This window comes from Lepidochelys kempii, chromosome 2, assembly GCF_965140285.1.
Source record: "Lepidochelys kempii isolate rLepKem1 chromosome 2, rLepKem1.hap1, whole genome shotgun sequence".
Taxonomy (NCBI): Eukaryota; Metazoa; Chordata; order Testudines; family Cheloniidae; genus Lepidochelys; species Lepidochelys kempii.
The window spans coordinates 156,110,041-156,125,742 of NC_136381.1; the positions used below are offsets into that span (position 1 = coordinate 156,110,041).

Genomic DNA, 15,702 nt, shown 5'->3' on the forward strand with positions numbered 1-15,702 from the left:
CATCCCATCTCCCCTCTAGATAAGTTACATACAACCCTGGACTGCAATAATACATAACCTTTATATTTAATACAATGGACTCCAAAGATGCTTAGTTACATATGTTTTATTTTTTCAAGGATATTTCAGGAAATTGCCACATCTGTGACAAATGGTCTGGGTCTGCAGTGAGGGATGAAGGTATTATACAGAGGGGGGAAAGTGGGGAAAAGGTGGTAGGGGAGGGAAGAGGGTTTAGGGGGCTCTGGTAAAGGGGTGTGGGTAGATATTAGGGGGAGGGAGGAAACAGGAGGGGTTGGTGAACTGAGGGATAGCACAGGAAGTTGAGGAGGGGTGGCTGTCAGCTCTGAATTCTCCCCTTCTGTGTGTGGTTTGGGATCCGGGAGAGACTGTTTCTCTTGAGGTTTCTGATCCCCTCTCTTTCCCCCTTCATGTGAACTGGGGTCTGGGGTTGAAGGAAAGAAGGTAACACAAATGTAAACATTTGAAATCCAGAAAACAAACAGTTAAGATACATCACCTAAATTTTCCATCTTTAAAATGGGCCTCCTAATGTAAAATTCTTTAAGATCTACTGAGGAAAAGCATTCTATAAAAGCTACGTCTTTTGGTTATTTTCTAGTCACAGCAGCGTTTTGACTGTAAACCTAGATGAGTATACAACTGTCCAAGTGACCACTCACTCCTACCAATAAACATTTCTCTTTCTGTTTAAAAAACTAGAACATTAAATGGCAAAAAGCTTTGTTAACTCAGAGTTAAAGTTGCCTGGTGATAACTTGTGCCATTCCAGAATGTTGAGTTCAGCAAAACTCAAACTTCTGAAAACGAGGAAAGACAGAGTTAAGGTAAACAGCCACATAACCTTAATTCTCTGCCCTTTTTGAGTGATATCCCAACACGCCCATAACACACACACTCGCATTCTGCCTTTTCACTCTAATGGACTGATGCTACCCATACTATCCCTACGCTCAAACACTGAGCATACTCCCCCAACAAAATAGCACATCTGTAAAATATAGCAGCCACTTCATGTCCTTTTACAACCCTTTCACACTTGCACACAGGATACCATGTATACCTATACTTCCCCCTGCCTATCATTAAATCCACAGACTGCTCTCATATGGCAGAACCCATGGTAAGCAGACCCTAGTGCTGTGCTACCAATGCAGCCTACACAATTTTGTGTTGAATTGTTGCAAACTGGAACCTGCAGATACACAGGTACCTCTTTCCTTTCATAACATACGTGGTGGGGGGACTCAGATCCAGATCTCCTCATATCACAATTGCAGTTCTTTCAAGCTGCTTCACTTTATTCCTCCACCATTCAATACAACTACATCTTACACAGTGAATGCAGCTGGAGTACATGCAGGTAATTCCTGGTGGCCGTTGCCAGCTCCATGGGAAAGAGTTAAGGTTATGTATTTCCTGGTTTTCAGAAGTTTGAGTTTTGCGGAATTTGACGTTGTGGAAGGGCACAAGCCATCGCTGGAAACCTTAACTCTGAGTTAGCAAAGTTTTTTGTCATTTAATAGTAAGTAAATAAGTGGTGAGATTATTGCAGCATATTTTTGTCATACTTGGCAAATAGAGAATTTTAAATTTATTTTCTAAATGTATTTGTATATAGCTTCAAATGCTGTAACCTTCTAAAAGTACACAAATTAATACCATCTCCATGTGGTGCCCCCCGGGCTGTGTACTTCCTAATACCATTGTATGAAGATTTATGAAAACATGAAATTAATTAGTATGTACTGGGTTAGTGTATATCCTTGGCTCTAGCTCTGAGGAAGCTTTAGTCATTGCATTATTTAGGTCTTGATCTTGTTTACATCTTATTAAACTTACTTCTCAAGTGGATTAGACTCCGTTACTTGGCAAGTTTTTAAATTTTATTTGTTTATTATTGCTTATTATGCCCTGTTTTAATATTAATTCAATTTTCTTTTAAAAAGCCCTCCACGATGTTCACATGAAGGGTGCTAAATAAGTGTAAGTGACTGATTGAATCTAGTTTTAGAATTATGCCAGATTTTGGTCATTATGATTTTGTATGGTCATCAACATATGCAAGAAATTGCATTTCTTGAATATAAATACCATAGCTACTCTCCATTTCTCTCTTCTGCAGTGCTTTTCATTTTGCTCTTGTTTAAGACGGGGGAAGCAGGACTGTGTGTCCAACGCCCCTGTCTTTGTTAGTGTTTGTGCGTGTGCATAAGGATTAATAAACAGTACATTTCCATATCTATAGCATTATTTTTTCTGTTAATTTCTTTATTAGCGGACATAGCTCAAAGATACAGGATAAGCAAATATCCAACCCTAAAACTGTTCCGGAATGGGATGATGATGAAGAGAGAGTATAGGGGTCAGAGGTCGGTGACAGCAATAGCAGATTATATCAGGCAACAGAAAAGCAATCCTATTCGAGAAGTTAATGACTTGGAAGAAATTAAGTCTCTTGACGTAAGTCTCTTGATTGGTGTTCTATGAAGTATGTGGATTTTAGAGTTTTGTATTTTGAGACAAAGTGAATCATGTAGTGTTTAATTTGTATGTATTTCTTGATTTTTTTACCATTCAAAAGAATTATTTTATTGGCTTTTATATTCGCAATGAAAAGCAGATAATTATTTCTAGTATTTCAAATTATTGGAATTAACTTTTACTTTTTTTAATCGCATGGATTTTGTTAAAATGTTATCTACCTCACTGGAATTTTTTTCATTTATGTGTCAATTTGAAAACAGGAAAAGAAGCACTTTACATTCCTTCACTGAAAAAGTATTAAGTAACATTTCTAGTCTAAATTTTTAAAACCTGCATTTTTGTATGGTCACACCTCATTTGGAGACAGATGGACAACAGCCCTTGCCCATGTCTCTGATTGTGGGATAAATGAAAAGCATTTCTGGGTTTAACATTTTTTTGGGGGAATAATAATAGCCTTTGGTGACTGAAATTTTAAAAAAAAGTCATAAGTACATACTTTGTTTTACAGCGCAGTAAAAGAAATATCATTGGATATTTCGAGCAAAAGGACACCACCAACTATAGAACTTTTGAAAGAGTAGCAAATATTTTGCACGATGATTGTGTCTTCCTTTCTGCAACTGGGTAAGTTTTTACATGTATTGGCTGTGTGACTGATCCTGAAGACTTTACACTAACAAATTAGTCCTGCTTAATAGAAAGAATTTTTGGTAAAGAACTAAAAGATTATTGGATTAGAGTCTAAAAGCAAATCCTTGCACTGAGATCAACCTAGAAGACTAAATAAAAAACACATCTAGCCAGATAGCTCTTAGTATCTTTAGTTTTTGTAGTGAAACCTTGTTTTGTTGGCATTATGCCTCTTCTTTACTGTTCCTGCAGTAGTCAGTTTGGGATTTTCTCTGCACAGAAAGTAATAGGGAGTCCATTAGCAATATCAGGCATTTAAATTTTAAAAATGCTGATGTGTAGAATGTTTTGTAGCAATCTGAATATTTTTGTAACTTTCACATTTGTTTAATCAATACTTTCTAAGACTTTCTTATAAATACTCTGTTTTCTTAAAATTCCATTGCTCTTCATAATAATTGCTGTTTGAGAGTAAGAGAATTCAGTAGATAATTACATCTGTGCTAGTGAAAACATAGCTGCTTAAAATCTTTTCACCTGTAAATTCCACCATTTGCTGCAGAATTCCAAAATCCCAGGCTTTGGGGACCATCAGACATAAAATTCTCCAGTGGCCTTGAAATTCTTTACCCATCTTAGTACACTTGTTTGCGGCTACAAATGAAAATACACAAGGTGTGGGCCAAAATTTTTCATATGGTCATATTGTTGAATTTTTACCTATGAAATAGTAACACATGTCTTCCTGACCCCAGCTCATTACAAAATGAAGAGAACCTAACTTCACAATTGCGGGACTTTCTATAATTATTTTTTAATGTATTGTGGTAGCACCTAGAGGCCCCAGTTGGGGACCCCATTGTCCTAAGCACTGCTCAAACATTTATATCCTTGTTTCTCAAACTTTTTATGCTAGCAACTCCATTTGGATTTTTTTTTTAAAAGGTACACATGCACACACATCCCACTAGAAAAAATTGCGACCCTCTACCTTCATCCCCCGCTCAGGGCTGGGCTTCAGCCGCGCTCGGAGCATGGGGCTCCAGACTTCAGCCCCCTGCTGCCCTCAGAGCTCCCAGTTGGAGTTTTCTGCCTTGGCGACTCCATCAAAATGGAGTCACAACCCACGTTTTGAGAACTGCTAATTTATATGAAATGGTCCCTCCCCTGAAGAATTTAATATAAAATTTAATATAAAAACCAGACCATTTTTATGGCTCACTCATCTTAAAAAAAAAAACAACAACACACACACATCAAATTCTGTTTTGTTTGGCAGTTATATTATGTGATCTATAGCACCAATGCTAGATGTCCCTCCACTTATTCATGCCTTAAACTACTGCCATATTTTACATCAGATGTGGTTGCATGTTGTTAGTGAATGAAGATTCCACTGTACAGAAGTTTCTTAAAATGCATAGGAATGATTTGGGGTGCCAATGAATCACCATAACACCCATTCCTACCTCAGCCCAAGTGCAGCTTTTGTTTTTGAGGAGGTGAGGGTTCTCTTTGATGAGGTGCTGCTTTTGGCCAGAATCTCATGTTGTTCCTAACAACAATGTGCAATCCTGAATAAATGTAAGACCTTGTCTACACTACACAGTTTTGTCAAAAAAAGCCAGCTTTCGTCAACAAAACAGTGGAGATATACACACTACAATGCCGATTTAACTCTCCTGCTACACCGACAAAATAAAACTACCACAACGAGAGGCATAGGGTTTTTTGTGACAAAGTTAGATCGGCGCAGTGTCAGCGTACTCACTGTGCTTGCTTATGTTGCCCTAATTGGTCTTCAGGAGGTGTCTCTCAATGCCCATCGTGACCGCTCTGGTCAGCAGTTTGAACTCCACTGCCCTGAAGGTACACAGGTATGTGCCCCTCCCACATTTAAAGGCCTGGGAATTTTTGAAATTCCTCTTCCTGTTTGGTCGGCATGGACAGTTCACACAGGATTTTCCCAGCTGACCATGCCTGCTTTCCGCAGTAGATACGCTCCTGTGTGGAGCACACGAGAGCTGTTGGCCCTGTTGGATCTGTGGAAAGCGGAAGCTGTGCAGTTGCAGCTTCTCTCCAGCTGTAGTAACTTTGATACCTACAGGCAGATAGCTAGTGAGATGCCAGAGAAGGGGCACAAGAGGGACATGCAGCAGTGCTGTGCTAAGATCAAGAAGCTGAGGCAGGCGTACCAGAAGGCCAGGGAGGCCAACCGTTGTTCTGGTGCAGTGCTGAAGACATGCCCCTTCTAGAAGGAGCTGCACACCATCCTCGACTGCGACCCCACCTCCTCCACCACCAGGAGCTCCATGAATACTTCAGGGGGACTGGAGGCATCGACCAGTCAAGTCAACCCCAAGGACGAAGTGGTAGACAAAGAAGTTGAGTTGGAGAAGAATGTGGAACACACCACAGTGTCGTCTGGTGGTATGGCGAGTCAGGACCTCTTTTCCATTCCAGGTTTCAGAGTAGCAGCCGTGTTAGTCTGTATTCGCAAAAAGAAAAGGAGGACTTGTGGCACCTTAGAGACTAACACATTTGTCTCTAAGGTGCCACAAGTCCTCCTTTTCTTTTTCCACTCCAGGGTGTCTAGCCAGTCTTAGCGCTCTGGCATGCCTGAAGAAGGAGATGCAAGCTCTTGTAAGCACGCATTGTGCTTTGATACTGCATGGTGAGAGGAGATTGAGCTCTCACATACTTTATGTGGGAGAAGAGGCATAAGGAACAGAAATTAACAAATGAGCCTATACAGCTGTGCAGTGGGGGCCTGGTGCAAAAGTTCGTTAATGTACACCAGGATGTCCTGCGAATCCTCCATAGAGATCTCTAAAGAACTTTTCTGTAGGTATTCTGCAATTCTCTGCCAAAGGTTCCTTGGCAGAGTTGCCTTGTTTCGCTGTAGGGATTGTTGCTGCGCAAATTGGAAATTATTTCAGCAGGGACCAGAGCAGCACACAGGCGAGCAGCATATGGACCTGGTCTGAAGCCGCATGCATGCAGGAGATGCACCCTTGCATCCTGGATTATCCTCAGGAGTGAGATATCAGGTTCAATTACCCCCACTTGTGGGCTAAGGTGCCAATATTCAGAACACTCTACCGAGGCATGTGTAGTGACCCTCTTTACAAATCACCCAGACCCTTTGTCCTTTCTTGCCCACTCCCTCTTCAGAACCCATTACCCCTCTACCCCCTGGCTGACCTCACCATTTTTCGGACTGTTGCCAAACTGTGTGCTAGTAAAGGGACAGCGAGAAATAAGTATGTGTAACTTTTGTGATTCGTGACTGTAAGTGAATTCACAATACTGTCTCTTTCATTGTTTCTTTGGCTTCTGCAGTTGTGCCCTTGAGGACCCGATCCGCCGCACCAGTGGAGCTCCTCTGTCAGCTAAGTAGGGCCCTTCCAAATTCACAGTCCATTTTGGTCAAGTTCACAGTCATAGGATTTTAAAAATTGTAAATTTCATGATATCAGCTATTTAAATCTGAAATGTCATGGTGGTGTAATTGTAGGAGTACTGACCCCAAAAGGAGTTGTGGGGGTCGCAAGGTTATTGTGTGTGTGTGTGGGGGGGGGGGGGTTACGGTATGGCTACCCTTATTCCTGCGCTGCTGCTGGCAGCAGTGCAGCCTTCAGAGCTGGGCAGCTGGAGAGTGGCAGCTGCTAGCCAAGAGCCCAGCTCTGAAGGTAGAGCTGCTGCCAGCAGCAGAGCAGAATTAAGGATGGTATGGTATGGTATTGCCACCCTTACTTGCTCTGTGCCGAGCTGGACCCTCAGTCAGCAGCCACCACCCTCCAGCCGCCCAGCTCTGAAAGCAGTGCAGAAGTAAGGCTGGCAATACTGAGACCCCCCTAAAATAAACTTGTGGAACACCCCCTCCCCCAAACAACTCCCTTCTGGGTTAGGACCCCCAATTTTAGAAACGCTGCCATGAAATCTGTATAGTATAGGGTAAAAGCACACAGAAGATTTCATGGCGGGAGACCAGATTTCATGGTCCATGACGTGTTTTTCAAGGCTGTGAATTTGGTAGGGCCATACAGATAAGGAGGCAAACCAGGAGGAGTAAGGATATGTTTTGTGAAGTGCTGCAGTCAACAGACGCATCACATAGTGAAACAAGAGGGTGGAGGGAGTCAATTAACGAAAGACTCAGGCAGGATAGCCTGGAAAGGACACAGTGGTAGGAGCAGATGATAAAGCTACTGGAGGGCCAGACAGAGATGCTCAAGTCCCCCATTGCACTGCAGTTTGAGCACATCTGTGCACAATTCCCCCTGCAGACAATACTGAACTCCATTCCCTGCCCTCCCCAAACTCCCTCACATGTTTACTCCTGGGGGAATTCTGCACCAAAACATTAAAACATTAAAAATTATTCCCCAAAAAATTAAAAATTCTGCACCCAATATGTTAAAATTCTGCATATTTTATTTGTCAAAATAATATAATCACACCAGTTTCAATTATTTTTGTAATTCATTTCCAAGTACCTGTCAACAAGTATCTCTGTAACAATACAGACAACAAAAAGATTCAGGAAATGTTTTTTGACAAATAGATTCCTTACTAGGCATATTAATACAGAACTCTGAGTAATAATTCATTTAAACTACAATATAGAACCATATTTCCCGCACCCCTCAGAAGCAGTGCAAAGGCTTGGGGGAGTCAGGGCTAACTGAGCAGCTGAGAGAGAGGGAAGTAATTGCTGGAAAGGAGCCTGGGTATGAACTTGAAGGGTTGTTGGGTATGGGTGGGAAAAGTATGGAACAGGTTTTTTTGGGGGCGGGGGTGGGGAGGGATTGTTAGGGAGCATCCCCCATGCAGACTCTGGCTGACCTCTAGCCTCCCTCATTCATCCAAGCACATCTGTCCCTGTTCCCATGTGTCCTTGCACCCCGTCCCCATGTGTCTCTGAGCCCCCATTCAACCCATACGCCCTCCCCCTCTGCCCATGTGGCCCTGCACCTCTTTCCCTGCCCCTGTGGCCCTGCACCTCCACTCCCATTCAGTCCCTGCCCCAGTCTGTCCTCCCGCACTAGCCCTTATGAGTCCCTGTCTAACCCTCTCCCCTGCCCCGAAGCAGTCCCATGCTGTCTGTCTCCCTATATCCCCTGTCTCCTGATCTGGCCCAACAGGTGCTGTGAAGAAGGCAGGCCCTTTCTCTTCCCTATCATAACGGGGGCTGGCCAGGAGCAGCTGCTGTGTTCTAGTGCCACAGTGCCCACTGGTGGGCATAAGATGGAACTGCAGCAATTATTCAGTAGAAGCGATTTCCTGCAATAAATAAATAAATAAAAATAATAAAAATATGCGCAGCACATGCAATATGTGCATTGGTGCAGAATTCCCCCAGGAGTACATTTTCCTGGTTCATTGCAGTATTCTGTGCACTACACAGTGAAAGTTGGAGATACAGCTGTGAGAGCCATAACCAAGAGACTGTTCCCTGTTTGACAAAATGTTTGTCCTGTTATTAAACTTTAATCTTTGAAATAAAATGAGTCTTTGTGTCATACATACATTAGTTGGTGCTATCAAACACAGTGGCTGTAGGCAGAAATATTTGCTCAGTACAAATAATGCTCAGAAAGTAAGCCCTATAGGGGTCATTCAAAGACATAAAGGCACATTACTGGGAATCGGTGTCAAAATGCTCCTTCAAAGCTTCCCTATTTCGAATAGCCCCCTGCTATGCCCCTCTGATTGCCCTGGTATCTGGCTGCTCAAAATGAGCAGCTAACTGATGTACTTCAGCACTCCACCCCTCGGGAAACTTTTCCCCATTTGCTTCACAAATACTATGCAGAGTACAGCAAGTCGCAGTGACCATTGGAATATTTTCCTCACTGAGATCTAACCTGCCAAAAAGGCAGCACCAGCAATCTTTTAATCAGCCAAAGGCACATTCAACAGTCATTCAGCACCTGCTGCGCCTGTTGTTGAAGCATTCCTTGCTGCTATCTAGGTTCCCAGTGTAAGGCTTCATGAGCCATGGGAGCAAGGGATTGGCAGGTTCTCCCAGGATCACTATGGGCATTTCAACATCCCGTATTGGAATCTTCAGGTCTGGAAAGAAAGTCCCAGTGTGTATCTTTCTATACAGTCCAGTGTTCCTAAAGATGTGCACATCATATACCTTCCCTGACCACCCTGCACTGATGTCAGTGAAATGGCCCTGGTGATCCACCAGCGCCTGCAAGACCATACAGAAGTAGCCCTTTCGATTAATGTACTCAGTCACAGGATGGTCTGGGTCCAGAATTGAGATATGTGTTCCATCTATCACCTCGCCACAGTTAGGGAATCCCATTACCTCAAAGCCCTCAGCAATTCCCTGCACATTACTGAGAGTCATAGTCCTTCATAGCAGGAGATGATTAATAGCCCTGCACACTTGCATCACTGCAACCCCCATTGTGGACCTACCAACTCCAAACTGTTTTGCAACTGACCAGTAGCAGTCTGGAGTTGCCAGCTTCCACACAACGATTACCATTCGCTTTTCCACAGTGAGGTCTGCTCTCATTCTGGTGTTCTTGCGTCACAGTGCTAGGGCGAGCCAGTACACAGTTCCAGGATGGTGGATTTGCACATGTGAAAGTTCTACACCTACTGCTCATCATCCCATACATGCATCACAATGCAATCTCACCACTCAATGCTTGTTTCCCAAGCCCAGTACTAATGGTCCACTGTGTGCAGCTGCTCTGTGAATGCCAGCAGCAGTTTTGAATTATTTCTTTCCATGGCACACAGCAGGGCAGGCACCACTGATTCACTTTCTGATTCGCAGCTGCATGACCAGCCCCATTGTGTTCATAATGCTCATCACCAAAGTGGTCAGCAGTGCAGGATCTATATCTTCAGGCAGAGATGGCGGAGCATGTACACAATTAAAAAGGGCTGTTAAAAATTGGCATGAAACCAAGTCAGAAGCCCATGGAATGATGGGACAGAAAGAACTGCGTCATGGGATGCTGAACACGCCCCCATGATGTACCATGATCCATTCCCAGAGCTCCTAATGGCAGAGGGTGGTAAGTTGCACAGTGCAATAGCTACCCATGATGCAACTCTCTCTAAATGCAAGAGCACCAACTGTGGACACACTCCGCCAACTCAAGAAGCGTTGTGTGGATATGCACAACCGACGTAATTAAAGCGGTTTAAGATCATTGATGTAACTTAAGTCGACTTAACTCTGTAGTGTAGACATGGCCTAAATTTGGTTAAAGAATCCATCATGTGGCTCTTAACTCACACTGAAACCTTTGTTAGTAAGATCTATAGGTGTGGGCAGTGCTAAAGTGTCAACTCAGTTTCTCATGACATTAGTTTGTAAAGGACTTTCCTTTTCAGTGATAAAGAATTTCATCGCAAGTTAAACACCTTGCAGCAAATTCCACTATTGCAGAAGACCCTAAATTAAGCAACAAATGAGTGAAGTATATCTATTTTTATTCCTGTTTTACAGTAGTATTGTCATGTAAAATTAGTAGGATTTTTTCTATCAAAAATTCTAAGCCCACCAAAATATCTGTAGAAATCTGTAGAAGAGCATTAAATGTTTAGGGGGAGACATTTAACTTTCAGAGGCACAATGGCAGTTCTCTCTCATGAGAAAGAAGTGCATAACTGCCATTATGCCGTTAGAAAATTGCCCCTCCCCTTAATGTGGATGTGCTGGTAATATGTGATTATACAGCTTTTGACTTTGGTTATCCATAGTCAACAACAAAAATTATCACTTATTAAGCACTGATGAACTCAGTTATATGTCAGTTTAGTTTACTGGTTAAAGAATAAGACAAAGGGTATGGCTACACAGCAGTTGTTTGGGCTGCGAGGGGGGGGCAGTTGTTGTAGCACATATAGATGTATCCAAGCTAGCTTTAACAGTGAAGCTGCAGCAGCATGAGTTAATTTAATATTGGTAAAGTGCACTGGAATCTTCTGATAGAAAACACTATAGAAGTTGACAATTATCTATATTTTATTAAATAATAATGTATTAACAGGAATATTTCAACTATAAAAATAATTCAGTGGGAAGAGAGATAAAATGGGCAGTAGCTGATTTTTTGTAATTGTAGAAGTAATAAAATATTACTATAGGTCCTGCTTTTGCAATGTTTAGTGTGCTGGCACATGACTATTTAAAGTGACGGGGCCTCTTGCAATTTGTCTGTCTGCTTCATGTTGCAGGATCAGGACCTTAGTTAGTATAATGTCTTTCACACAAATGGAATTCCAAAATGCTTTTGAGTTAAATCAGAATGAGGATTGGCAGAGAAATTAAGAGATATAGGTAGTATAGAAAAAAGTTTCTTCCAGTTGAACAAGCTCAGTACACTGCTACGGTCTCTTAAACATGCAGAAGAAACCAATAAAACAAGCACCTAAACAAAATCAGCTCCATACAAGTGGTCCTCACTTTTTACGAGTTTATTTTCCGGTGAGTTAGAGCTTAACAAACGAGGTGTATTTCTATTAAAAGGGTATGGCTATGAAAGTAGAGAAAATCAAGGGGGAGAATAATCAAGTGTATCTCTTTTGGCAAGGCTGTGTACCTCAGGCTCTCTGCATCTGCCTCATGTTCTAAACCAGTGAACCAGCATCTGAGGAAGTAAAATCCTTCAGATGTTCTGTGACCACAACTTTCATTCTTGTTCTGAGGACCAGAAGGACTAAACTACTATTAAGAATCTTGTTTCTTTATAGTGTCTTTCCATTCTTTCAAATCTCTCAAATGCTCCTTCAAAAGCCAGTAGAAGTATAAAAATAATATTAAGGATTCCTGTGTCCCACCACTTCAGGAACAGTAGCCAATAGTAATGACCTGAAATTCTTACTGAAAATATTTATTTAGATATTGTAAGACATCGAAAAAATAGTCTAGAGAAGTGCTGGTGCCTTGGATTTTCAATTGTCATTGCTTCTAATCTATCTAGTACTAGATCTGACAATGTGTATTTAAATAACCCAAATTTTCCTGGAAACTGCCTCTGAGGATATTCCAAAACAGTCTTTTCTGTGTGCTCTGGAGGGCCTGCCAGACTTGTGCATAAATATCACCAAGTTTTGAAGGCTAACCCCTCCCTCCTCTCTCTTGGAGAGGCCAAGATTCTACATATTAGATTTGAAGAGAATAAATCAAACTGCTATTCTTCTCTATTGAAGAATCCAGGAATTGTCTAATATTTCGTCTGCATTAGGTAAATTTTATTCTGTGTGCTAAAATTTATTCTGTCTGCTAGATTTCTAAATTCTACAAGCTTCCCGTTGATAGCCATGCTCGCTTCTTAAGTTGAATTCAGCTCTAGCCAATTGTTCCTGAAGAGTTTGGTACTCATTAATTATAGTGACTGTGATCTACATGCTTTCAGAACACCAGTGCTTGGACTCCTCGATTTATTTGAAATAATGTCAAAGGGATCACCTTATATTGGACCTCAAGTGGTTAAGCCACTTAGTTGCCAAATATTTCAAAACAGAGTCGATCCCAGTTTTCCTAGCCTCAACCCCAGAGAATCTCTCTATAAACTTGTAATATGCCTCTCTCTACATTCCCATCTCCCCAGCCCAAGTGTTATCAAAATCATCCCCACTATCAATCACTTCCTTAAGAGACTTAATTTCCATTTCTGTACTCTCCCTGATAGCCTGTCTTCTGCTTCATTTTTTCACAAAGCATAGTTGCAGCCCAATTCTGGAACCAAGGAATGTCCATATTTGTATAACTGATTAGTCTAAGGAAAAGCCTCTTAGATGGCAATCTCCCACATCCTAGTGCTGCTCAGCTTTCAGAAGTTAGTTGTACAATTCAGCAGCAATTCTCTGAACCTGACAGAGCACAGTCCATGTGGCATTCCACTTCAGACTGACATGGGCAGAGCTTTCCTGCCTTGAGGAGGCAACCATACTGAAACAAAGGATAAGGAGTTTTGTCATCTGCAGTACTGCTCGTTTTGCTGTTGGCCTGAGAGAATCCTCTGGGCTCTCTTCCACTTTCATAACCTGCTTTAAGGTAGGGCCTATGAGGCACTGAACCTGGAGAGTGATACATTTTCCACTACTGTTATGGTGACTTCAGGTTTCAAACTTGTTGGAGGGATTTTTTTGTCTAGGCTCGCCTGTTGGAAACTTACACAGACAGGTGTTTCTAGTTTGGAGTATATAGAACTAAATGGTTCTGGTCAGATCCAAAATCCACCTATAAATTCTAAAGATTATAAAGTACCTTCCTAATCCTAAATAGGGTTCTCCCAGTCTGAGTCTGGACAGACAGCTCAACAATTGTAAGGTTATATGAACCATCAGCTTACAATGAGCTGAAATAAATACGAAAGCTTTTCATCTTGCAGGAAAAGCAGACCACCTCACAAACCACCCTCAAGACAATACTGCTTTTGCAGTGCTGTCTTTGAGTTGTTTAGGTAAAGGAAGTTGAAACAAAGCCACAATTTTACTTGTTATGGTACGTGGAGAGGATTGGCCAGTGTAAAAGTTAGTCTTCACTGCTTACGAACAAGATGGATAAAAAAGAAGAGAGTTGTAGACTGAACCATATAGGAGAGGTCTTTGCAAAGAGGACGAACAAACACCAGAGACTAAGAAATATGTTGGTTAATGAGAGTGAAACTACAGTGGGGGGGAGAGAGGCTGTAACTGCAGAGGTAGATTGGGAGGGTGCTATGGTCCACAGTGTGGAAAGTTGTACAGAACCCAAATGGAATCAGAAGAAGCTGTCAGGAGGAGGAGGGAAATCACTTCTTAGTACTAGAAAGATATTGATATACTATAGGGAATTCAAGGAAGAACCCTAGTGATTTTGGAAGTGGAAGAATTGATTTTACAGTTTGAGGAATGTTTTAGAAACTATATGTATGCAGTCCATGATTCTGATTGTGTTTTAATCATCGGTGGGAAAGAGAGAAAAAGAATCTACCTAAATGATAGATGATGAATAATAGAAATGGGAACTTACAAGCTAGTGCACTGTAGATTCACACCCTAGCTTGCCATGCACTAACAGCCTGTGTCGACAAGCCCTTAATCATTTCCCCCCTCAACCAGGTTTAATTTTCTTAGCGTCTTTTATATCCAGTCATCCATAGTGTTCCAGATAAAACAAAGAATAGACAGGATGCTTGAATTTGAGGCACTGAAATACAATAAGACCTTGTAGACCGTCTTTATTCACCAAGAAAGAAAGAAAGAAAGAAAGAAAGAAAAATCATGGCACAAAATGAAACTTGTTTTCATTTTTCTTTGTTGATCACTTTGTAAAAGGCGTGTCTTTTACCATTAGAGCTGTTTTCTTTAATGTAGTGCACTCCACTGCTGTTTGATTTTAATTGTGCTGAACTCAGTAGCGGTGGTTACATACACATGACCAGTGATTGAAGTGGAAGGAGACAGAAGAGGGTCTTGACAAAATAAATGGGTCCCACAACAGATTGTGCTGCAGAACTTTGTTTTTCTTTTCTATAGGTGTATGACCTGATAGTAGCTGAGATACTTCTGTTTCCACACCTACTTCTGAGTCTGATACAGTGAAAGACAATTTTGTACATGGGAAGTTGCCTTCGTGTAGTTCCTTTATTAAGGGGGTGGGTGGTGTTCCGTCACATTGTGGTTTTTGGTTTTTGAGTTATGTATGCCCAAAGGAAAATGGGAAACACAAGGAGGCAGGCAAATATGTTAGAAAACTCCTTTTATTAATATGCATATAATTATGCATTGCTGGAGAGTTGTCTTCTGTACCTGGAGTACAATAAAAGTAATTAAATATATCTCTCATGGTCAAAATGACAACTACGGTAGGAAGATGGAAACAGATGCAAGTATTTGAAGGGCATAAACACTAGAAGCAAGAGGGAGAGTAATTAGATTAAATGAAGCAAAGAAAAATGTGGGCTGTTAGAGATTATATGGGGATTTGTGTCTTATCAAATCACAATTGCAAAAATGCAACTACATGGGATCCATTGGCTTTTCTTAAGTCAGCTATAAGTAAATTTTATATAACTAATGGTGAGAAACTACTGTCTCAACACTGATAGAAACTAGATGTAAGAGAGCAACTTATTGGGAAAGATGGAATAGAGTTAACTTGTGTTTATCAGTGTTTGACTTGTTTTTTATTGGAAAAACTAAACTCTGTATTACATAGTAACAGGAAAAGAAACATTAAGATATTTGGTTTTGCTCCCTGTGGAATATACAGATTAAATCAATAAACCATAAACACTAGATTCTTTCCTCTAATTATTAATGAAGAATTAAGGACCTACCTTTCTGATATGAATTATGCTTTAATAATTAGGGGCCTGATCTAATGCCCATTGAAGTGGATGAAAGAACTTTGGATCAGGTTCTTGAGTTAGTATCGTTACAGTTTTGTTAAATGATCTGGAGTTCTTTGAGATGTCCACATATATTCCACAACCCATCCTCCTTCCCTATTACTCTGGAGTGTTTTAACTCCTTAATTCTGTGGTAATAAAGGAACTGAGTGGCTACTGGGCCCTTCCCGCCCTGTATGTC

General features: G+C 41.3%; 1 protein-coding gene across 4 annotated transcripts in view; it reads left to right on the top strand.

Moving 5' to 3' along the window:
• Nucleotides 1–15,702, top strand: part of ERP44 (endoplasmic reticulum protein 44) — a 127,425-nt gene that overhangs the window by 90,219 nt on the left and 21,504 nt on the right. For 3 of the 4 annotated variants that reach the window (XM_073332524.1, XM_073332522.1, XM_073332525.1), the window contains 3 exons: nt 2,300–2,484; nt 3,020–3,135; nt 6,484–6,537. In XM_073332524.1, coding sequence (XP_073188625.1) covers nt 2,300–2,484; nt 3,020–3,135; nt 6,484–6,537 — 355 coding nt within the window. The remainder of the gene's footprint in view (nt 1–2,299; nt 2,485–3,019; nt 3,136–6,483; nt 6,538–15,702) is intronic. The other variant, XM_073332523.1, reaches the window with a different exon arrangement.